Source organism: Euprymna scolopes, chromosome 10 (assembly GCF_053919585.1).
Source record: "Euprymna scolopes isolate OS-2025 chromosome 10, ASM5391958v1, whole genome shotgun sequence".
NCBI lineage: Eukaryota > Metazoa > Mollusca > Cephalopoda > Sepiida > Sepiolidae > Euprymna > Euprymna scolopes.
The window spans coordinates 136,572,048-136,595,435 of NC_136491.1; the positions used below are offsets into that span (position 1 = coordinate 136,572,048).

Consider the following 23,388-nt stretch of genomic DNA (forward strand, 5'->3'; position numbering starts at 1 on the left):
TGAAAAATGAATTGATGGCAGACTAACCCAGCCTCGACAGGACGTAGATGTGAAACTTAGCAGATAGACACACACACACATATATGTGAAGCATCAGAGTCTGTGTTTTTTTTTTTGTTTCCTCATGTTTATTTTATTTTTATACTTGTGGACTCATATCGACAGTCGCTAGTGTGAAAAAGATGATGATGACACGGCTAGAATAAGAACGATGAAGATGGAGAAATCCATGGCACATGATATCTAGGCTCGGCGACTTGTTGGCAGAGCCACAATTTGACTTTCTAATTTCTATAATGTGATTTTTTTTTAATTTGCAGTATTACATTACGTATGGCCCAGATTACGAATTGAACGTGACACCTGGGAACAGAAAAGACCTAAATTCCTACAAAGAGATGCGGACATTGTATGAAAAAGTCATTGGTTTGTATTTATTACTGATTTCTTTTTTTTTTCTTTTTAAAGAAAATAATTAAGATTTAACAAAAACAAATTTTTTAATTTATTCTCCTTAGATTAAACAAATTAAGTTAAGCAATGTTGAACTTAGTTGATACTTAGATACCATAGTGAAATACTAGGTATTGTGTGATAGGAAATGCAGTGGGAGTGATTGTTAAGTTGCTAAATACATTAATGCAAAATATGAACCATTGTCTCCCACGCCCCCATAGCCAATAGCACCATTTCCTGAGAATCAAATGTTCAAACTCTCATCTGACATGAAATATATTAAGATGTTATCTGCTGCTGCAAAGAAAGTAGGCTCTTTCTAAAGGACTCGAAAACTTCTCACACCTTCCCATGTTCTATGTGATGGTTAATAATTAGTTAATTATTAAATTTAGAATCAAATAAAAAACATACTTTGCTTATTTCACATAAGATTCTCACTGTAAGTCATATCGACACTTGACAAAAAGATAAATTAACACATAGTCATGTTTTAGTTTTACACATAGACACGGAGAAAGATATGTCTACTTTTATTTACATTTTGACACAAAGAGAACAAGTGAATATGCACTGCATTTGTATTTCCTCAATGAAAATACCTGACTAACAGCAAAATCTCACCCCTTCATTCTGGAGGTTCTTAGATACTAAATGATTTTCTACTTAAATTGTTCCTCCCTTTGGACCGTTTACCTTTGGAATTCTCATTCTGCTCACTGTTTCTCCATCTTTATCAATATGAAAAAATTTAAATGTGAATAAACATCTTGCTGCTGACTATAGCAGTAGCCCCTTCAGTCGAAATATGTCTCATTTGGGAGCGATGTATGTGTGAAATAGTATGACTGATGAACTTACTTCAATGAAAATATACCTTAGCAACCCGACTAACAGCAAATTCCCACCCTTTCACTGTCCTAGTAAGACAACTAGTCTAAGACAAAGAACATACCAAAATCACACTAATACATCTCGCTGTTTATTCCGGCATTAATCCTGGACATTTCAGATTTTATTTTAAGTAACTTTCCATTTCCTTTTCTAGGCAGTTGTGTAGACAGAAGCCTGTCCCAGAGCTTTTATCCGTGACCACTGTTAAACACTAACTAATTTACTCAATGTACGGCATAATCACACTGATGCACCGATTCGCACTGGATCACTGAAGTTAAGCAATGTTGAACCTGGTCAGTCTTAAACGGGTGACCATTGGGACTTCTAGGTGCTGTATGTGCTTTCCGCTTATCTCAGCATTGTTTCCAGTCATCCTAGACTTCTCCTTGCCACTGAGCTAAAACAGAGCCAATTCAGGAGAGGCATGGTTGGGATTGCGCAACCCTTGCCTCAAAATTACATGCACAGCTGCTCCTACAGTGAGTATCCTTTGTCTTTCGAGACTGAACAGAGGCACGAATTTACTTAATTGACTATTTCAAATATGCCTACTCGCCTGCCATGCCATTCTGCTCAATCATTATTTATTACTGCATATAAATTACTAATATATATATATATATATGTGTATATATATATATATATATATATATGTGTGTGTGTGTATATGTATGTATATAATTTCACTACACTTAATGTAAATATTATTCTTGGAAAAGATTGTGGTTATAAATTAAATTTGTTTAAAATTTTTCTTGAATCAGTAATTTTATCTGTTACTAATGAAGATTTCATCTTTGGCTAAAGATATTAAGGCTCAATTTAGGAGAGTGAGGTGTATATCTGCTCTGTTATCATAAGACTATCCTCCCAAGCATTACCTGCTCCTTGACGGCTATTCTATTATATGTTCATTCACCATGAGACCATCTCCCTAGGCATCATCCCCGTTGGGTGGAAGAAGGGGGTAGTACAGTATATACCATCCTCCCATTACATTACCTCCTCTTTTTTTTTTTTTTTTTTGAGGAGTAATATAGTATCTTCTGTTGTAATGAGACTCTTTCCAGGCATTACCTCCTCCTATTTGATCACTTAAAAAAATCAGCATTGTAATGGATACAATTTACTATTGAAAAAAAAGATGTTCTATTCATAAAAAGAAATATTCAATCAATTTACATGAATTTTGGTTTTGTTCCGTGACAGATGCGTACGTCATAAGATGCATATGTCATAAGATTTTTCTGTGTTTGTTTTTTTTTGTTTAGTTTTTTTTAAATTAGGTTGAATTCTGGACAACAAACAAAAACCTTTATTTTTGTACATCAAAAACTTATCTATTCTTATTTAAGTAATTTTTTTTATAAATTTATTTTGTTTTCTTTCAGAAAATCTGAATTCTATCAAATTAAATTGACCAAAGTGAATCTCAAATTCTAAATTTTGGTGCTCTGGCGTTGAAACATTTGTGACATGTTCGTCATAAGCATTGTGAAAAACTATAAAAGCTAACATTGGAATGAATAGATTGAAGAATGATCAAATTGGACTTTCTGGTACAATTCTTAGCTGAACCTTTGCCACCAAACATGATGAGTATCAAAAATGTTAAGGAAAGTCTTTAAAGCAGCCATCTTTTTTCTTTCTTTCTTTCTTTTTTTTTTTTTTTTCTGGAATCCATGCTTTACACTTCCTTTAGCTTCAGGATTTTTTTTTTTTTTTGTGTTTATTTAGAATAAATTCTAATACAATAGTACCATCCTGTGCATTTTCAGTATCCATCCAAGATTGACACCAAATGGTCTTCATGCCTTTCATTGTGAACTTTATTTATTTATGAAAATGTGCTTGATAACAATTCAGAAGTTGATCACTATCATTTTCTAGACCACCTCTAAGATAGTCGATAGAATTTTTTTTAATAAAAAATTTTTTTTTTCATCAATCGATTTGCAAGACCATGCTACTCATCGCAACAATCATTGATCCCCAACATGGTTTTCTACTCACCTTTTCTTTTTCTCATTCTAGCTTGATAACAATTCAGAAGTTGATCAATTTGGACCACTATCATTTTCTAGATTACGATAGTCGATAAAATTTTGTTAATTAATAAAAAAAAATTTTTCATCTATGCTGTCCCTCTCGACAATCACCGACCCTCAACGTTGTTTGTTATAGTTTTCTATTCGCCTTTATCATTTCTTCTCATTCTTATTCTTGATGATTGCCAAGGATGTGAGTACTGGTTTGCAAGTATAAAATACAAACTTCAATATATTCTGTAGATATCAGTTGTACTGTTGAAGAAAACGACCCTCCAAACACTAACGTTAGCATCTTAAAGTTTCAGTGCATAAACTAAAAGCCAACTGATATCATCTGGCCCTCACTATCATTCAGCTAAAGTCAGTTCATCGCAGGTCTGCTAAGGCTCTCCTGATCTGCTCAAAGCCACAAACTGTCTACTGTTGCAAACTGAAAACTATACATAAACTAACTCTGACTTCTAAATTTATTGACCCAAAATCGGAAATCCTATTTCTGGTCTTTTGTCAAAGAGTGACCGATAAGCGGAAAATGACTCGTCCTCTTAGTCACTCCCAGTAGCCACTGATTACATTTCCGACCGCTTTTGTATGCTTTCATGAATCATTTCTAACTATTATTCTGGATCATTTACTTCCAAAACCTGTTTGTTTATTTTAAGAGTCACTTCCTAACACCTACTCATATCATGGATCATTAGTGTTTTTTGTTTTTGTATCTGTTATGTTCCTCTTCGTCGCCAACTGTTATGTTTGCAGGTTGAACCAAATACAAATGAAGTCTCAAAAACAAAGGTAGATCAATAAGAAGTGTATTAGGAAAAGTATATTTACAGTATATTTACATAATGGTTGTCAAGTAAGAGAGTCTTGGCTGGAGAACATATCTGCTCTCGGCTCGACCTTCGGTGGCTTCTGTTTAACACACACTCAGACTAACCGAGTCTTGCTATTTATGTGTAATATTATCCACATATGTAAATGAGTGGGTGCCACCACAACAGTATCATTTACTTATATTTACCTCAAATAAAGCACCTTGCCAGTGAGATGTAAGAAGCTACTGTAAATTAGAGTTCAGGTTAATAAGGACATCGAAATGTTTGTTCACATTACATTTAAATCACAATAGTTTACTTTGTTCATTGCATGTAATTTATTGTTGTATAATCTGAAAACATAATTTGTTTCTGTATATTTTAGCTTTATTTATGGAAATTACTCTGAACAAAGTATGAAGTCAGTTGATGTAAGGAACTTCAAAAGAAAAAAAACATGTACTTCAAGGTCAAAACCTAACCAACAGTAAGTGTTATGCAGATTCTAACCCAAAAAAACAGCAATTCTTCCCCCTTTATCTGAAACATCGCTCATGAAATGGGAGGACTAAAGGATAAAAAACTAAGTGAAGCAAGAGTTATAAGACTGCTAAAAAACTTTCTACTTTCTTTATTGCTTTAATCCTTAGTAATTGTTCCTTAAACATCTTTAACACTTATGTAAGAAATCGTGGAAATGATAGATTGTGATCATCTTTAGATATGTTATCAAATGCACCAAATACAACCAAAACAATTAAGTAGTCTCAGCTAAGATAAATGATAAAAAATTGAATAACATTTTTAAAGATCTGGTGGCCATCTTGGATTTTATATTGAAATTTATTACATTAGCGAATTTTGAAGAAAAAAAAATTAACATATTTATTTTGGAGAATCATTATTTTTGTTGTTATTCATTTGGTGCATTTGCACGGCTTAGAAATAATTTAATAATAAGTTTGAAACACTTTTTAAAATCTTTTCTTTTTTTTTAAATTGATGTGCATTTATTTTAGAGGATCCTACTTTTTCCTTTGTTGTTTGGTCTAACTATTTCTTGCATGGCTTAGAAATGATTTTAAGTAAAGTTTAAAACATTTCTAAAATGTTTATTTATTTCTCCTCCTCCCCAGACACACACACAAAAAAAAATCTTATTGTTCCATCATCGATCAAATATTAGTTTTAATTTTTTTAAGTTCATCTTAATCCAATTTGTTGTTCTACAATCCCAAAAGATAAATTATTTCTGCATATTTCAATTTACTGTTTTAGTTTTTTTTTAATTGAATGTTCCGCTTATTTGAAGTTTTTTAAAAGACTTTTTTAGTTGAGTTGTTTATATACTATGTAGGGAGTTGAACAGCAAGATATCAGTTTACATTACACTTGAACTTCTGCATGTCAGTACAGTCAGGGAAGCAGGAATCTGGAAGGGAATTCGAAAGTCCAGCAGTTCTGGGTAAGAAACTATTAAAGAAGAAGGCTTTCTGGCATCTGGGGGTTTCCAATGTATAGAGGTGGGATTTTGCTGCTTGTTGGGTTTGTCAGGAGTATTTATGTCGAGGGGAGTACAAGGGCTTGTAGTTTGTCGGAGCATCTACCATTAAAATACCTGTAAAACAGGCAGAGGGATGCAACATTTCATCGATTGATAGGAGAGAGGCCGAAGCCTAGCTGAAAGTTCGGAACCTATTAGGTTGGCGGCTCTCCAGGAAACATTAATTTTTCCCCACCTTTGTTTGAAATATGGAATGTGAGGATTAAAGAACAAAATCAAGAGATATAAAACTGGCAAAAGTAACTCAACATCCACTTTCTACTCTCCATACTATTTTAATACTTATTACTTGTTCATTAAACATCTTTAATCTATATTAATAAATAATTAAGTGTATGTATGTGTGTCTGTCTGTCTGTGAAAATATTTAACCAATAAACTTTTAAACTACTGGTCACATAACACTGAAATTAACAGAAAATAGTAATCATACACCAAGGATGGTTTATGACGAATAAAATCTTTGGATGGATAATGTGAATAGAAATATGTTGGCAATTTAAAATGCAAAATGCTCATTTTAATTTGCCAACATATTTCTGTTACTTTTGTGCATGCACAAATTCATTCATATCTTGAAGTCGTTTAATTTTAAATCTTTCTTATCTATTTGTTAATAACTCAAACAGTAAGAAACGCAGCAGGAGCGCTAAATGTTTTGGTTTTAATTTTAGTTGATGACACCCATGTCATTTTTTTCTTTTAACTTATGGAATCAGTACTATAAGTAATATTATTATAATATTCAAAAGAGACTTGGCTCTGTAAGAATAAAACTGAGATCTGCATGAATTAAAATATATTTAAACATATTTTATGACTGGACAAGACTGGGCGCACCCCATTAGTTAAGGAATATAGTGAGTATGTGTGTATAGGTTGGTGCATGTTTGATTTGTGAATGTTTGTTCAATTCATATCTGTTTCTTTTGCACTATTTACTCAGTTTTTTCTATTGCTGCATTCTTTGCATTTTACACATGCTTTCAGGCTCGCAATTCATGTCACGTGGATAACTTCTGCACTTTTGGGACGACGAACCAAATTAGCAGAGACAACATCTCGCTGCTCACAATATCTTTTAAGTAAGAGATCAATCATGTTGACACACCGGTTCTCGCCAGATCACCAAAGTTAAGCAACATTGAGCCTGGCCAATACCAGATGGGTGACCATTTGGGAAGGCTAGGCGCTGTATGTACTTTCTGGGAAGGTTGGGTGTGTGGCCAGCACCTTCACCCTGTAAAAAGAACTCCTCGCTACAAAAACATCTACAAAAAGTTGTAGATGGCCTACGCCCCTCCAGGGGCTCAAAGGCTATAGATGGAAGAGATGTGTGATTATCAATTCATAGCAAAGTCTGTCTACATGGATTTATTCATTCCACACACTCCTTATACTGTCCAAATTCCATGTTCCTCTTAAAACTCACATTCCACATTCAGAGTATCATTCTCATATCATTTCTCTCCATGCAACACATGTCCTCTAATCTCACTGGTCAAGTTTCACTTCCATACATCATCACTCTGCAGACACATGTCTGATATACTCTTCCCCTGGTCAGCAGTACTGTATCGTACTAAGGCAGTACTCACGTAGGCAGTTTGAACCATCTTCTTCCAATGGAGTAAGTTTCATGGGAGTATGAAATTCACAAACGGTCCCTAGTTGCATGTATATACCCATTAGGGGAGATAATGTTAGGTCAAGGTCCGCATACATATAGCGCCTATTATTTTTAAATGGTCACTCATCTGGTACTGACCAGGCCTAACATTGCTTAACTTCAGTGATAAAATGAGACCCTGTTCTAGTGTTCTACTAGTTAGTAACAGAAGCAATTTCCTGAATTTTCTCTATTTTATTTACTGCAAACATATTAGCGCCTGCTCCACCCTGTGCTTAGATATATGGTCATTTTATTTAAGCAAAAAAAAACAGGATTTCTTACCATTTTTGCTTCATTCCTGGTTTGGGAATGTTACATGGCCCTTCTTTTAAACTACAATTAAAAGAAATGCCTGATTGACTCTTCACTTAATCAACAAAGGTAATGTTTTTTTTGTTAATAATAGAAAAAGGTCTTGGAACTTACTTCATCCAATCTAGCACCTGCTTCTCCTGTGCTCCAATCACCAAGGTAACAAAACTTCTGAACAACCTCAATAGCCTGTTAACGTTTTCACATCTTTTTTCATTGCAACAAATTTTTGTTTATGATTTTTCAAGAATTTTCATATCATTTTGTTTTTGTTCAAAAAGATTTATATTTATCAAATTTATCCATTAAACCATTTGTTTTTATTATGAAATAAAATATTTCACTTTGTTTCATCTATTTTGTGTGAATCAGTTGATTCTATTATATTTTTGAATTTTTGAGATGACGATTTGATAATTCGTATTATTCAGATGACGACTGTTTTAATCTGGAGTGTTATTCTTCAAACATTTTGATTGATGTAACCTCCGACCTTCTCCAAGTGTATCTTGTTGAACTCTGGAATCTGCATGGAATTTCAAACAGAATACTTTATTTAAATCCACAAGGGTAGTTTGTTATTGTTCCATCAGCCATGATCAGGTAGAAATTCTAAATAGTTCCCAATTGTATTTTGAGTGTTGTCTACACTAAGGATTGAACTTTCAACCTCCAGAAAAGTGTAATTTAGAACTGAATTTTACCAAGTGCTTCATCCACTACGACATGGAAAATGAAAATAACACGCAAGATGAAGTTCAAGTAATCTAAATATGAACAAATAATTCTCCTGACAATTGACATTGGTTTTCTATCTTTCTAGTCAGAATCCTTTCTAGAAAGACATTGGGTATTTACGGAAACTACCACATGAAGGTTGCCAACATCCAAAGTGAAAATGTTTCTATGTTACAAAGTGGATTCAAACTTGGGACACCCAGGTTGTCAGTTTGTCTTGTTAACTATTTAGCCATCATCTTCTTTGCTTTCAATTAAAATAAGTTTGAAGTTGAAGTCTAAATGTTATTTTATTGTTTAACTAGCAAAGATATCTGCACTTCGCATGGAACTTTGCTTTATGCTTAGGTAATCGCTTTAACTTTTGACTTTGAAAAATGGTGTGCATAATCGCTAGGTCAGAGATCATCATCATATCAGGTTTGGTCATGATCGCTCCATTGGTGTGGGCTGTAGGAGAGTATATATACATAGGCTTTGATCTTGACCTTTAATTTTTACCTTGAAAAATGGTGTGCACTATCTCTAGGTGGGAGACTATCATGCCAGATTTGGTCACAATAGGTCCAGTGGTGTGTGCTGTAAGAGAATTGTACACACACACACACACACACTTGCTACTACTTTATATATAGAGATTTAACAATTAAAAAAATTAGATTTATCAATAACAGGCAAGACATTTGACCAAATATGAAAGAGCAAAAAAGAAAACCGTAGAGTGGATACCAAGAGAGCGAGAAAATACAGCAAATAAGATGGGTCGAAGTCTTATATATAATATATAGGGTATCCCAAAACTGCATTGACCGGGTGTTTGGAGGTGTGTGTTGAGCAAAAAAAAAAAGAGAAAAAAAAAGTGATAGTAGGCAGGCAGGCTCAAACCCATACCACGAAGGAGGAAAAATCGTGAAAAAATAAAACGTGACATCTTTGCTGTTGCGTCCATCGCCAAACCGGAAGTGATGAAGGTTTAAATAAAAATGACTTCAAAGAAAGTCATTTTAAATGCTAATCTCTCGGAAACTACTCATTGTATCTTAATGAAACTGCACAAACTTTATGTTGAACATCATAAGTTTTATTAGTTAACATTTTAAAGAAAAAATAATCTAAGATTTGTAGATTCTATGACTGATTTCATAATTTTCACAAATATTCAATATGAGCACTGCCTATGACTCTGCGCACGTCAAGTCTGTAATCAAACTTGTGCCAAATATGCCGCAGCATATCTTTGGTAACATTCTCCAGTGTGGCAGTGATTGTCTGCTTAAGTTACTATCACAGGAATTCGACAGAAACAGTCAGTGGTAGATCTTGTTTCTTGATAAGGGCAATGAACTCCGTTTTCCCCACTCCCGACACATCCCACCCCTCTAAACTGGGCACTTGGGAGTGCTTGAGTGCCACATATGCCAGTGCAATTAGATTTGGTTGACCTTCGTCTGATGGGTTGAGGGTACTGGATTGACAGTTCCTGGTTGCTGTTTCCGACTGGTAGTACAGGAGCCTTAACTCTTTGGTAGCACTTAGAGCGGCTGCTCTATCAACAGTTGTATAATATTGGGATGTTTATAGTGCCAAGTCGCGCATGGAAATGGACCCTGCACTCATACCTGGTGGGCTTTCCTGAGGCCACAATCCTAGTTGATGAAAGATCAGCTGATAGTCTACTTGTTTTGCATATCTGGTATTCTGCATAACCACTTGTTCAGCACCCCCTTACCTAAACTGAAACTCTTTAAAAATATGATGACAGTACAATGAAAAAATTACGCTTAAACCAGGCTTAGAGACAAACAAATCCAAGTTGCCTCCTTCCTTGAAGCTTGCATTTACGAACATCCGTGGGCTTAGAACTAATTTAGATGATGTTGAAGCATTTCTCCTAACAAACATCCTGGATATCTTAGCACTAAGTGAGACTAACCTACAGTTCTCCATCCTCTCTAACTATTTTAACATGCCTGGATATCTCCCACTCTGCTGTAAGGACTCTGACAAACATATGCACAAACTTGAAGTCTATATTTGTAATACCTAGAGAAACAAACCTAGAATTGAACGATCAAGCCTTTATGTGCTTTAGACTTAACATGCAACATTACATTAGTTACTTTTATTTTCTCTACCGCTCTCCCTCGACCCAGGACTGCACCCTAATAAACAAAGTCTCTGACAGCATAGATACAGCACTCTCCCTTGACACAAGTGCATGTATTTGGTGACTTCAGTGTCCACCACAGAAAATGGCTTGGTGTAAATATTTATTTTTGTCTGATATGTAAGTACATCAAAGAGTTGATTTATTTGGAACTGCAATTCTGTATGAACACCACAGAAATGTACACAATTTTGTAGAAGTGAAGATATTCTAATAATCTTCCACGTTTTCCTAAATAAGCCAAAAACCACTCCAGTTTTGCATAATGAACAAATGAAAAGCGTTTGGTTTTGGTATTATTATACCTGACGATAAACATGTTATTGGTTTAATATCAACTTAAAAATGAACAGAGGACAAAGTATAACCATTATCAGATTTATTCAGCATACAGATTAAATGGCAATGTAGAAGACACTCGATGCATGATTATAGTCTGTGATGCAAGATCTATTTTGTTTACTTCCCAACCTGTCATGGTGGACTCTACTCTACTCCAAGGGCAATAATTTTCCCTTCTTTGGTCTAAGAGAAATAACTTTTGTATTTGGATTCTTCTGACTACTGTTTTCATCTTGAGTGTTAAATGGCTTCAAATTCTCCCTAACTAAGACCAAATGTATACACTTCTGCCAGCAATGAAGACTGCAATTGGATCCCTCTCTTAAACTCAATAACACAGAAATACCAATAGTTGAAGAACATAAATTCTTAGGCATTGTCTTTGACAAAAAACTGACCTACAAACCTCACATAAAATATCTGAGAGTCAAATGCAATAAATCAATTCAACTAATGAGAGTGATTGCTAATACCAATTGGGGAGCAGATTGACAAGTTCTAATAAAACTTTATAGAACATTGATCCGATCAAAACTAGACTATGGCTGCTTCATTTATGGAACAGCCAGAAAATCCTATTTAAAAACATTAGAAACCATCCATAATGAAAGACTCAGTCTGACGCTGGGAGCTTATAGCAACTCTCCTGTAAATAATTTATATGCAGAAGCCTATGAATGTCCACTCCACCTAAGGCGAGAAAAACTTGCACTACAATAATACAATAATACATCAAACTTTTCTTGAACTCTACAAATCCAACTTACAATTGTGTTTTCTATCCTGAATATCAAATGAAAAAAAAATAACATAAAAACTTTTGGATTAAAAATGGAACATTCACTTAAAAAAACTGTCAAATAGACAAAAACAACATAAATCGAAATTCCCTGAACATCCTCCTTGGTCACTAAAACCACCCAGAATCATTTTAAACCTATCAAAATACACCACACACCTCACAATTTACATAGACCACTCAAATGACATATTAGAGCAACATCCAAATTGGATACACATATATACTGACGACTCAAAGGACAAGAATAAAGTCGAGAGTGCAGCGATTTGTAATAACATCATATTCCAAAAACGCGACCAGACAACACATCAATCTTCAATGCTGAAGCCTTACCCTTGAACTCAACTATAACGAATACATCATACTTTTGGACTCCCTATCTCTGTTAACATCACTAAAAAACAAAAATCTAAACAATCCCCTGATCATCAATCTCCTACAAAGAATCAATTTCATTACCCAAAACAAAGACATTACCTTCTGCTGAATACCCAGCCATGTTGGACTAACAGGAAACGATAAAATAGATACAGAACAATCACTCAAAATGAACTCAAGCCACACAAAAGTACCTTACACTGACGACAAACCATTAATCAATAACTTCATCATATCCAAATGGCAAAAACTATGGAACTCCTGTAAAGAAAACAAACTTTATCAAATCAAACCCATCCTCAAAGAATGGGCAGAAGTTAGTCTCCAACAGGAAAATGGCAAGAAAAGAAGTAATAATAGCAAGACTTCAAATAGGACATACTGCTGCCACCCACTCATCTATATATATAAAAGTGAAAATGTATGTGTGTATGTATGTTCGCTTTTCCTCGATGTCCACGAAAGGCTTCTTTCAGAGAAGCGCTTGCTCGGTTCACAACTTCTTAAAACTTTTTATATCATCTATAAATTGTAATATCTCAGAGTTACCCACGGAGCTCGCCTGTCTATTTAATTTTATTGACTTTCAAACGTTAATTATTCCACATTTCCCGCATCGGCACGCGTTACATTCAGTTTTCGGTATAAAAAAAGCGAAACTCGACTCTAATCACAGGCCGAAAGCCAGTTGTCTCAAGAGAACTAAGTAACGTTTGTTCAATGTCGATTTCGTCATATCAGACTGTAGCTTTCATTTTGCTCCTCCTAATAAACAGGGAGCGTGTTTTTAAAAACAAACAAACCAATTTATTCAAAACTGTCCCGCACAAAATCGTAACTGCTGAATACCTATCGCCGTCACGTCAATCAAAAACGCGCACCTGTTTGTTTTTTTAACACTTTACTATTTTCCAACTGCGCGTCGTCAACGCTTCGGGGTTTTTTCACATACCCCGAAAAACACCCGGGCAACGCCGGGTACCCCTTGCTAGTATCTACTAAAAGGTGAAGAAGTACCAAACTGCACCCTATGTCAACAACTCTACACAATAAAATATATCCTAACAAACTGCAAGGATCTCTGTCAAACTCGAACAAAATATTATCAAGACAAACTAAAAGACATCTTTTACAAACATGATCCTGAAAACATCCTAGAATCTTTAAAAGAAACAAAGATATACAATGAAATATAAATAGAAAAAAAAAACATCGGAAAAACACAATATATAACTGGTACCCATCAAAAAAGCTTTATTTTTACTTAAATTTAAACACCAACAAAATCTAGAAGATAACAAACAACAGATAAACAAAACCAATTCTTCAGCATTAAATAACCCAAAAGGGTTGATATGCTGCTAAGATAAACTGACTAACTTGAATGTTATATGCACAACGTTTCGGTCAATGTAATCTTTGACCTTCTTCAGGTATATCTTGTTGAACTCAGGAATCTGTACGGAGCTCTTTATTTAATCTATCTAGCGAGCATCCTCTCATTTCATCAGCCACGATTGAGTAGAAGTCCTAAGTAATTCGCAATTGTATTTTGAGTGTTGCCTATACTGAGGATTGAACCTTCAACCTCCAGAAGAGTGTAACTTTACAATTGAATTTTATCAAGTATCACTGGTCCTTGTGAAAACATAGGGAAACTAACATTCAAAGCCCAGTTGTAAAGTATGCATAAGTATGATATTTTAATTCTTGCAGATTTTGTATATATTATTATAGAGTTAATGTTCTATCGATTCTGATATATTATAAAGTTGCAATTCCAAAAATAAAAAAATATATATCTATATGACTTGGGTGCATTAGCTTGAATCAAAACCGAAATAAAAATTTATGAAATATATATATATATATATATATATATATATATATATATATATATAAATATATTTGTAGTCATCAACATACAACAGTCCTGTTTCGTTGTATCACAACTCATCAGTGCCGCTAGACTAGCACCTCTCCCAAGCCGAGGATCGAACCTAGAACCGTTGTGTTGACAGTCGGCAGTTCTACCCCTCAACCACGGAAGCGGTGCCCACAACTAATCTGTCCGAATGTCTATTTAAATAAACATCCGTCTGCCACTTGTAAAGTGCTCAAACGCTTGTTTGTAAACAAACCGCGAGCTTCGCATTTTTCAGCCAAATTAAGTAGCGAGTGAGATTATTTACAACAGTGCTCAACCCAAAGAGGGGGGGGGCTTTTGTATAGTATGTATATATGTATATATATATATATATATGTATATATATATATATATAACTTGAGTTTCTTCAGCCATAATCGTAACCGAAACCACAACATATTAAGTATTCTTGTTAAAATTATTTATAATAAAAAAATAGATTACTGGTGTGCCATCTGACATCAGTTATAATCAAAACCAAAACTTCTGAAGAATTCTTGTTAAAATTATTTATAAAAAAAATAGATGACTTAAGTGCCATCAGCTATAATCGAAACCAAAACTGAAACCAAAACTTATGAAGAATTCTTAGTAAAATTATTATAAGAAATGAAAGTACATAACAATTAAACGACCCAGATGTAAGCATTACACAGAAAATAAACACGCTATCATATTAATATATAGATGATTTTTCTTCATTTAGTTTGGTTACATCTAATGATTAACGCCGACTCAAAAACTATTACAGCCAAGAAATCTCTCTCTTCTATAGGTGGGCGATACTGACTATTTTCTATCTGTGTTCCTGATTGTTTTTTTGCCTACTACATTTTTCTTCGAGCTATTTCGGCCCGAATATGGCGAAGGTGTGGATAAGCAGTGATATTATCAAGCCATTCTCTGGCAAGGGAGACGTTGTAGCGTGGCTGAAAAAAGTGAGACTTGTCGCACAACTTCAGCAGATGGATGATGTAGCGAGTCTGCTACCTTTATACCTGGAAGGTGATGCACTGGCCCTCTACATGGAAATGGAGGAGGACGATCAAAAGAAGATAGGACAGATTGAGGCCTGATTAAAAGAGGCATTTACCGATGACGCATTTGCAGCATACAGAAAAATAACTATGGTCAGATGGGCTGGTGAACGTGTGGATGTTTACGCCAACAAAATCAGGCAGTTGGTTGGATTGGCCGGATTCACAGGAGATGGCTTAGAGAGACTCACAAAATTGACTTTCGTCACTGGGTTCCCTGACGCCATCTCAATTTCTCTTCAACAGGTGACAAACATCGAAGCATTGACCATGGGGGAGCTAATGTCAAGAGTAAGAATTTTGATGACGACTGGGGAACAAAATCAGAACGTGGTTGTGGCCACATGCTCACCCAACAACAGGGCCCAGAATATTCCTGTTAGTGTGACAGTCTCCTTCCCCACCAAGATGCGAACACAACGCTCCTGGTGGTTAAGCATTCATGTTGACGGGACGCGATGTTTGGCGCTTATTGATACCGGATGCTCTAGGACGATTTTACATGCAGACCGGTGCCGGTCTTGGAGAAAAACGAACGTGAGTGTTAAAACGATTGGTGGAATATCCCATATGTGCTGCGGTGTTGGAGCGGTCTCTGTATCCACTGATGAAGGTGTGTCTGCCAGAATCGATGTGTTGGTGGTGAGTGGCAAACCGTTGGGGTTTGACTTACTCCTAGGGATCAACGCCATAAAAGCTCTGGGAGGTGTCGCTGTCTAGCCTACAGGACCAGTGCGGCTGGTTGGCAGGAAAAATATTAAATGCGTAGCCATTTCTATTAATGAACTGGATTTCACCGCCACCTTTGACCATCAAAACCGAACGTGGACCGCATCGTGGAAGTAGTCTGAGGACCACCTCGCTGAAAGGCTACACAATTGTGTGTCAGAATACCCAGTGCCGGCAGAAATCTGTGTAGAATACACCTGGATAGATAATGGTTGGCTCGTGCCATACCCAGAGGATAAATTAGGACCCCCCCCCCCAGGCTTAATTCCCCTGATGGCTGTGATACAGCAGAAAAAAAACAAAGTGCGCCTGGTGATGGACTACTGGGAGCTAAATCATTACGAGGTGGGCGATACTGACTATTTCCTATCTGTGTTCCTGATTCTTTTTTGCCTACTACATTATTCTTCAAATAGTAAGGTAGAATCCACTGGATGCATGATGGTTTTTTGGCTGAGAAGGGACAGGGGTTGGAGCTTTACAACATTTACAATTTAGATTTTGAGGCACAAGAATTATGATGTGACATGTGTATCTAAAATATTTTTACTTGCTTCAGACGTAATGTTAATTTATTGCAAACTGCTGGATTTTAATAATGATAGTTTTAAGTATATTTGATTTTTTTTTTTTTTTTATTCTCTTTTTATCTCAACTTAGCAATATTTGAAAAACAAACAAACATAAAGACCAATTGCATTGGATATAAGACGAATTTTAATTAACATCAAAATAATACAAAACCAATTTAAATAGTTTGTTAGATTTTATATTACAATTTCGTATTTCTCCCATATCATTTATTATGTTGTAAAAAAATTATATAGCTTACTAGTTAAACACCCAGTGTTGCTCAGTCATAAAATATGTTTGAACACGATATTTTGATTTATGCATATTTCATATTTATTATTATAGAGTAAATTCTCTATACCAATTATTATATATTTTATTGTACACAATATATAGCAGTGATTTCAAAAGTTAAAAAATGACTTTGGTGCCATCAGCTAAAATCAAAACCAAAACATATAGCACTCCAGTCATTTGTTACTGTTTAAGCTTTCATCAGATGGATAAGAAATAGTTAAAAATGAACAAACTTTTATGTATATATATATATATATATATATATATATATATATATATAAAAGGTAAAACTGGTAATTAGTAAAAACCTGAAGAGAGTGCTCAATACTATTGCAGAGCAAATATGTGTTTTATTTTTTTATTACCGTTTTATCTGTTTGGTTACATATGCATGTTGGACCATGTTTACGATCCAACAGCTTTGTCAGACCTTACAGAAGTCTGTAAGGTCTGACAAGGCTGTTAAATCATAAACATGGTCCAACATCTGAAACATATGTAACCAAACAGATAAAACGGTAATAAAAAAATAGAACATATATATGTACATTTCTTCCATGTCACAATTGTTTTGTTGCAATAAATTATATAGAAGAGAATTTTAAATAGAAGCAGTGTGTGTTTTTGTCTGCTCGTAGAGAAAGGGGGTAGTGACAGAGGGGAGGGCAAGAGTAAAAAACAGAATATTCTTTCTGCATAAAAATGTTATCAGTTTCCGTGATGAATGTCAAGGAAAACATATCAAACTTTAACAACAAATAAAGAAATTAGCATTATAGCAATTTTCCTTACAGTCTTAATAGTTTTTTTTTCTAATTTCCACAATATTTATATTTTTCAAGGCATGAACACTTCTTTGTTGGTTGGTTAGTCTCTTGGGCTTCAGTTTGAAAATATTTTCATTCCAAAATGTGAAAATTTTTAGAATGAGTCAAATCTTGTCATAAATATTTGCTTATTAATTTTACTCGTCTGTTTTCATGTTTATCCAATATTCCTTATACATGTGTGTAGAGAAAGACAGCAATAATAAGAAATGAAACATGCTTTGTGCATGAGACTTTTTTCATAGAGATGTGGTCACAGTTTCTCCGGAGAGAAGTTCAGCCTAAAACAAAAAGAAAACACATTAAAACTTTGACAGGCTAACATTATACCAATTTTGCTAACATTCACTTTACTTTTTCTAGTTTCCTGTCGATATATCTCCTGATTTATTAACTGAAGTAGCAAGAGTCAGTTTACATGAAAAGGTAAAAAAAAAAAAAAAAAAAAAAAAACATAGGAGGATGGCCTTGAGAGAAAGAGGGATCAATAAAAACGTGGTCAGAGATAGGTTAGTTTCGCTAATAAACCATCCAAAACATATCAGCATGTAAAACAGGCATTAAACTGATGAGCCTCCAAGTATCTTTGATATATGGTGTAATAATTATGACTAGGACAACAGCATATTCTTTTCTTATTGTTTTGACTCTCGAGTGTGCATCCGTTGATATCTTATATGCTTTTATATCGAGTGATGTGGTTCTCGGTTGATTAACTGTGCCTAACATTGTCGGATATATACTCGAGAGTCAAAGCAATGATAAGAATATTCTGTTGTCATAGCCCTAGTAATCACATTGACACTGGTTCTCATTAGATCACTGAAGTTAAGCAATGTTGAGACTGGTCACTATCAGATGAGTGACCATTTTGGAATACTAGAAAAACTTCACCACCTCCCTACAAGAACTGCAAAAACCTAGTATCATCTCTGTTGATGGAGATATGCAAACAACTAGGAACTGTTTGCGAATTTGAGATTTTCATGAAACTTCTTCTTTTGGAGGAAGCTGATTCAACCCATCTAGAGTGTCGCTTCGATAAACACCTTTACCCACTCTGGAATGCTTATCATTTTGTAATAGTGGTTGTTATCACTATAAACTCTTTGACCTCAAACAGAAAGTAGTGTTACTCACATCGACAAGATATTACCAACATGTTGATTAGGAATCCCTCAGAGGTCTCATCAGAGAGGAGTAAAATTTTTTCTATTTCTGTTAAATAATGTGCAGGGGAGGTACGATGCCTCCGTTCAATCTCAAGAGACAATGGATACCCCCTGCAAAGGTAGTTGCGTGTGTAATTGTGAGGCAAGAGTTGCGCAATCTCCAACCACACCTCTCTTGAATTGGCACTGCTTGAGTCCAGAGAAGTGCTAGACGACAGGAAACAATGCAGAGATAAGCAGAGAGCACATACAGCACCTGGAATTCTTATTTTAGTACTGGCCAGGCTTAATGTTGCTTAACTTTGGTGATCTAACGGGAACTGGTGTATCAACATGAATCGTGCTGTATATAGGGGAGATAACTGAATGAGTAAAGCTTCACTCTCCCCAATTGTTCACTTCTTTTTAATGGAAACTACTCAGGACAAGGCATGAAGCTACTTAATGTAAGAAGCTAAAAAAAAAACTTCAAGATGAAAAACTTGCCAATGATAAATGTTAAATGGGTAGATTTTGACCTAAAAAGCAGCAATTCTTCCACCTTTGTCAGAAACGTCGCTCATGAAATGTGAGGACTAGAGGTTGCTCAAAGTAAACCTAAAGTCAACTTTCTACTTTCCTTCGACATGTGTAGTTGTATAGGCACCAAGCAATCTGCCATTTCAAACAGAAAAAGTTAACTAAATAATCTGCAGCATCAAGAAACCTGTGTTAGACCATAAAAGGCAAAGCTAAGGGTAGGTATATCGAAATGGCTAGAAATTGCATCGCATCTCAGTAATTAGGAACTCATAATTTCTGGAAAATAGATTGAGTGCGTTTAACCATGGGTTATTAACAGTTCTAACGACCATGAAATCACTTGCATGGCAATAGATAAGATTGAACAGCAGTGTGATCAAAACTGATCAAACTGCGAACCACTCCCTCCCAGATTTTCCAATACAGACAAAAACCCGCATAAGAGAATCTGATAAGCATCTGTTCCCATTCATTAGTATTAGTAGTAGTAATATTATTATTATATTATTAGTATTAGTAGTAGTAATATTATTATTATTAGTAGTAGTAGTATTAGTAGTATTATTATTAGTAGTAGTAGTAGTAATAGTAGTAGTACTACTAGTAGAAATAATAATAATAATAAAAGTTGCTTTTTTTTTTTTTTTTTTTTTTTTTTTTTAAATCTCAATAAAAATACCAATGAAAGGACTACCTTACACAAACCATTCCTTGCATTATTCCATCATGAGTGTTCAAAATTATAAAACTAAAAACGACGTAAATGGGATCGGAACATCATGTGCATGGTTCCATGGATTTTCTATCATAAAACAATTTGACAACTTCAGATTACCACTTGGATGTAAGACGCTACTATTTGGAATCATGTTTAACAGGAAATTATGGGGAGTTGAGTAGTGAGAGAAGCAGGAAATAGGGAGGGAATTCCAAAATCTAGCAGTCCATCCAAGGAGAGAAACTATTAGAGTAGAAGGCCTTCCGGCATCTAGGGATCTGAACAGTGAAGGGGCGAAATATTGCTGCTTGTTGGGAGTATATATGTCGGTGGGGTACAAGTGCTATGAGTTCATCAGAGTATATTTCATTAAAATGTTTATAAAACAGGTACAGGGATGCAACATTGTGGCGATGGGACAGAGGGTTGAGTTTGGCTGATAGTGCGGAACCTATTAAATTCGAGAGTCTTTTCTGGACATTGTTTAAGAGTGAGAGACTAGTGGTAAGCTGAGATGTGGCATCAATACTCCATGAATGAGTGAATGGTGGCTTTGTAGAGGTACAGGATACTTTTAGGTGTGAGTAATTTTCTAGCATAAAGAGAGTCCACCTTCTTTGCGCCAACCTTGGCAATGTCTTCAATGTATTTGTTCCGACATGTTGAATCTTGCTTTCCTCATAACTGAAAAATTGCCACTCTGGTACCAGTTTTCAAGAACTCTGGCAAAAAAAACAAAAAAAACTGATCTGTATACTCCTACTGTTAAAATCTTTGCACCTTGAATCATCTAGCGATAGTCCACCACCTGGAAATTTCTCTTCTGATCAACAGTATGGATTTAGGCGATCCCATTCAACTGCATGTATCCTAGATATCATTTCTGAACACACTGGATATTGCAGGTGAATCTAGCGTGGTAGTGCTTTATATCTTCAAGACTTTTGACAAGGTCTAGCATGAAGGTTTAGGGGTCTATAATTCACAAAAGAGATATCTCTACTATTATATAAAAGTCACTTTGTGTGTGTGAGTTCCCTCCTCATAGGTTTCGAAATGCATGAGCCTGCCTTTTGCTAATTTCATACAAAGCTAATATATATGTTTGGCAGTGTTCTTAGATATGTTTTATATAGAAATTCATCTGATAAGTATTGAAAATCAAAAAAATCCGATAAAATAATTTCTCTCTTATAGATAAAAAAGAACTTTTACAGGGGAATATTTTATGTTACACCGGCCAAGGGAAATGATAAAATCTCAGCAAATTGTTTCTTCTTAAAAAAAAAAACAGATTTATTGTCATCTGGAAATATAGCTCAGTGGTAGAGCATTTGACTACAAATTGAATTATCCCTTGTTCAAACCTGGATGTACCTCACCATTTAATTAAAAAAATTTTGTATTAATAAGTTTAATTTACGATAAAAGAAGAGGTATCATTTAAAATTGCCACAAACCATTTCTTTGTTTGCTTTTTCATCTTATTTTAAAACTAAGCATTAATCAGAAGTGACTTTTCCAGGGCATTTATCATCAAGCCCAAATATCAGCTGACATGATATTATAAACAAACATGGATGGAATTTGATGAACAACATTATCATTATTATTTTGGTTTTTAATTTTTTTGTGAATTAGTCTACCAGGCAAATTATTCCTCGTAATATATAATAATCAGCAGGAGATTGATTCCATAAATTAAAATATCATGTTAAAGCGTATTGTACGACCAGGCAATGCTGAGTGGCCAGCTAGTTTTATATATGTTTAAAATAAAAGTTTACAGTAACAGGAAAAACATAGAATATTTATAAATATTTTAGAGTCCTTGTAAAAACAAGGATGAATTCATTAGTTGAGATATCGAAGAAGACAAAGTCGATAGTTAAAGAGCCATGTATTACTGGGATTAGAAAATCATAAACAAAATTACTCGACTCAACTATATAATATTTCATTAAAAGCTGTTAACAAGAGTCAATGTTCCTTGTTTATCATATTAGAAAAAAAGTTCAGTGAGAAAGGTTGGGAATATTTCAATTGATGAATAGGTTAATAGTGCGCAGATGGTAAGAAGGGATTCAAGCAGTTTATGTGTCATGCTTTTAAGTGTGAGTTGACATGCCAGCAGGCTCAAAGCCTGACAGAGAGGCACAGAGGGTGCTGGTTCATGGATTTCAGCTCAACTGGTTTATTGAAGAAAAATTTGATTCTGTTAAAGGATTGAAGTGGCTCCCAGAAAAAAACATTTTTGAATAGATTCAAAAGATTCTCTGATTGGTTAAAAATTATTTGTTTTTATTCAAGATAGTGTATGCGCAAATAATGTACGTACAAACGGGTTTACGCATTTTGATTTTGGATGCTGATGTGTAAACATCAGTCACTACAAAGGCCTTCTCATGTACTTTCATAGTTATTTATAATGTGAAACTGAACTTATGTAAGAGATAGAGTTCCCAGTGAAAGCATGTTGGCTCTTCAAAAAAGGCCAGTCAGAGCAAATCCACCCAAAAACTTATGATGATCCTTTTTTTGAGAGCATGGGCATGATCTATATGCACCAGGTTCCCACTGGACAGACAGTCAAGAAGAAGTACTCTGTTGAGATTTTTAAGGGAATTCAGGAACACATTCTGCCGGAAGAGACCAGCACTCTTCAAATCAGGTCAGTGGCATTTTTACCAGGACAATGCACCAATTCACAACTCCATCCTTGTCACAGATTATTTGACAAAGATGGGCATCGGTACACTTCCTCACCTTCCCTATGGTTAAGACCTTGCTTCCTGTTACTTTTGGTTATTCCCTAAGCTCAAGGAAGACCTTAGAGGCTGTTGTTATGAGATGTTTGAGGAGATAAGAGGCTGCGAAGAGAGTCATTGATACACTCACACAAGAGGACTTCTATGGGGCCATCCAGTTGTTGGAATAGTACAAGTACATTGCAGCCGGAGGAGATTACTTTGAAGGGGACTAGAGTTTCATGGGTGTACTATCAATGAAAATTCCCATACGAGAAAAGTCTGGAAACTTATTGAAGGCACCTCACATATTTTATTTATCCCGTAATAGATACGTTTAAGATGAGCCAACGAATGCATCCTTCGTGTTCGTCAGCAACAGTTCATCTGCTGTTCGTTCCCATGGAAATATATCCTTTCTACAACAAGCTCTCCTCACAAGACATCTTTGTTGGTTCAGTCATGCTCTTTGCTGTCATACAGATGACTTCATCCACAAAGTCATCGATCCAGCCCCAGCAGGTTGGAAAAAAAAACAATGCAAAAGTTAGCTGAAAACGTGGCTCAGGGCAGCGAAAGAGGATGACAAGCTGATCCTGGGTTTTCATTGCTGGAACTGAGATTGGCTAACACTTGTATCTG

General features: G+C 35.1%; 2 protein-coding genes across 2 annotated transcripts in view; one reads left to right on the forward strand and one right to left on the reverse strand.

Moving 5' to 3' along the window:
• LOC145286292 (histone deacetylase 8-like) overlaps positions 1 to 3,350 on the forward strand; it is a 41,904-nt gene extending 38,554 nt beyond the window's left edge. Inside the window, exons 10-11 of the mRNA XM_080135152.1 lie at positions 321 to 426; positions 2,745 to 3,350. Of these exons, the coding sequence (XP_079991278.1) occupies positions 321 to 426; positions 2,745 to 2,773 (135 nt within the window). The 3' untranslated portion in view covers positions 2,774 to 3,350. The remainder of the gene's footprint in view (positions 1 to 320; positions 427 to 2,744) is intronic.
• A 14,073-nt stretch (positions 3,351 to 17,423) lies between these two features.
• LOC145286293 (uncharacterized) overlaps positions 17,424 to 23,388 on the reverse strand; it is a 44,493-nt gene continuing 38,528 nt past the window's right edge. Inside the window, exon 7 of the mRNA XM_080135153.1 lies at positions 17,424 to 17,868. Within this exon, the coding sequence (XP_079991279.1) occupies positions 17,827 to 17,868 (42 nt within the window). The 3' untranslated portion in view covers positions 17,424 to 17,826. The remainder of the gene's footprint in view (positions 17,869 to 23,388) is intronic.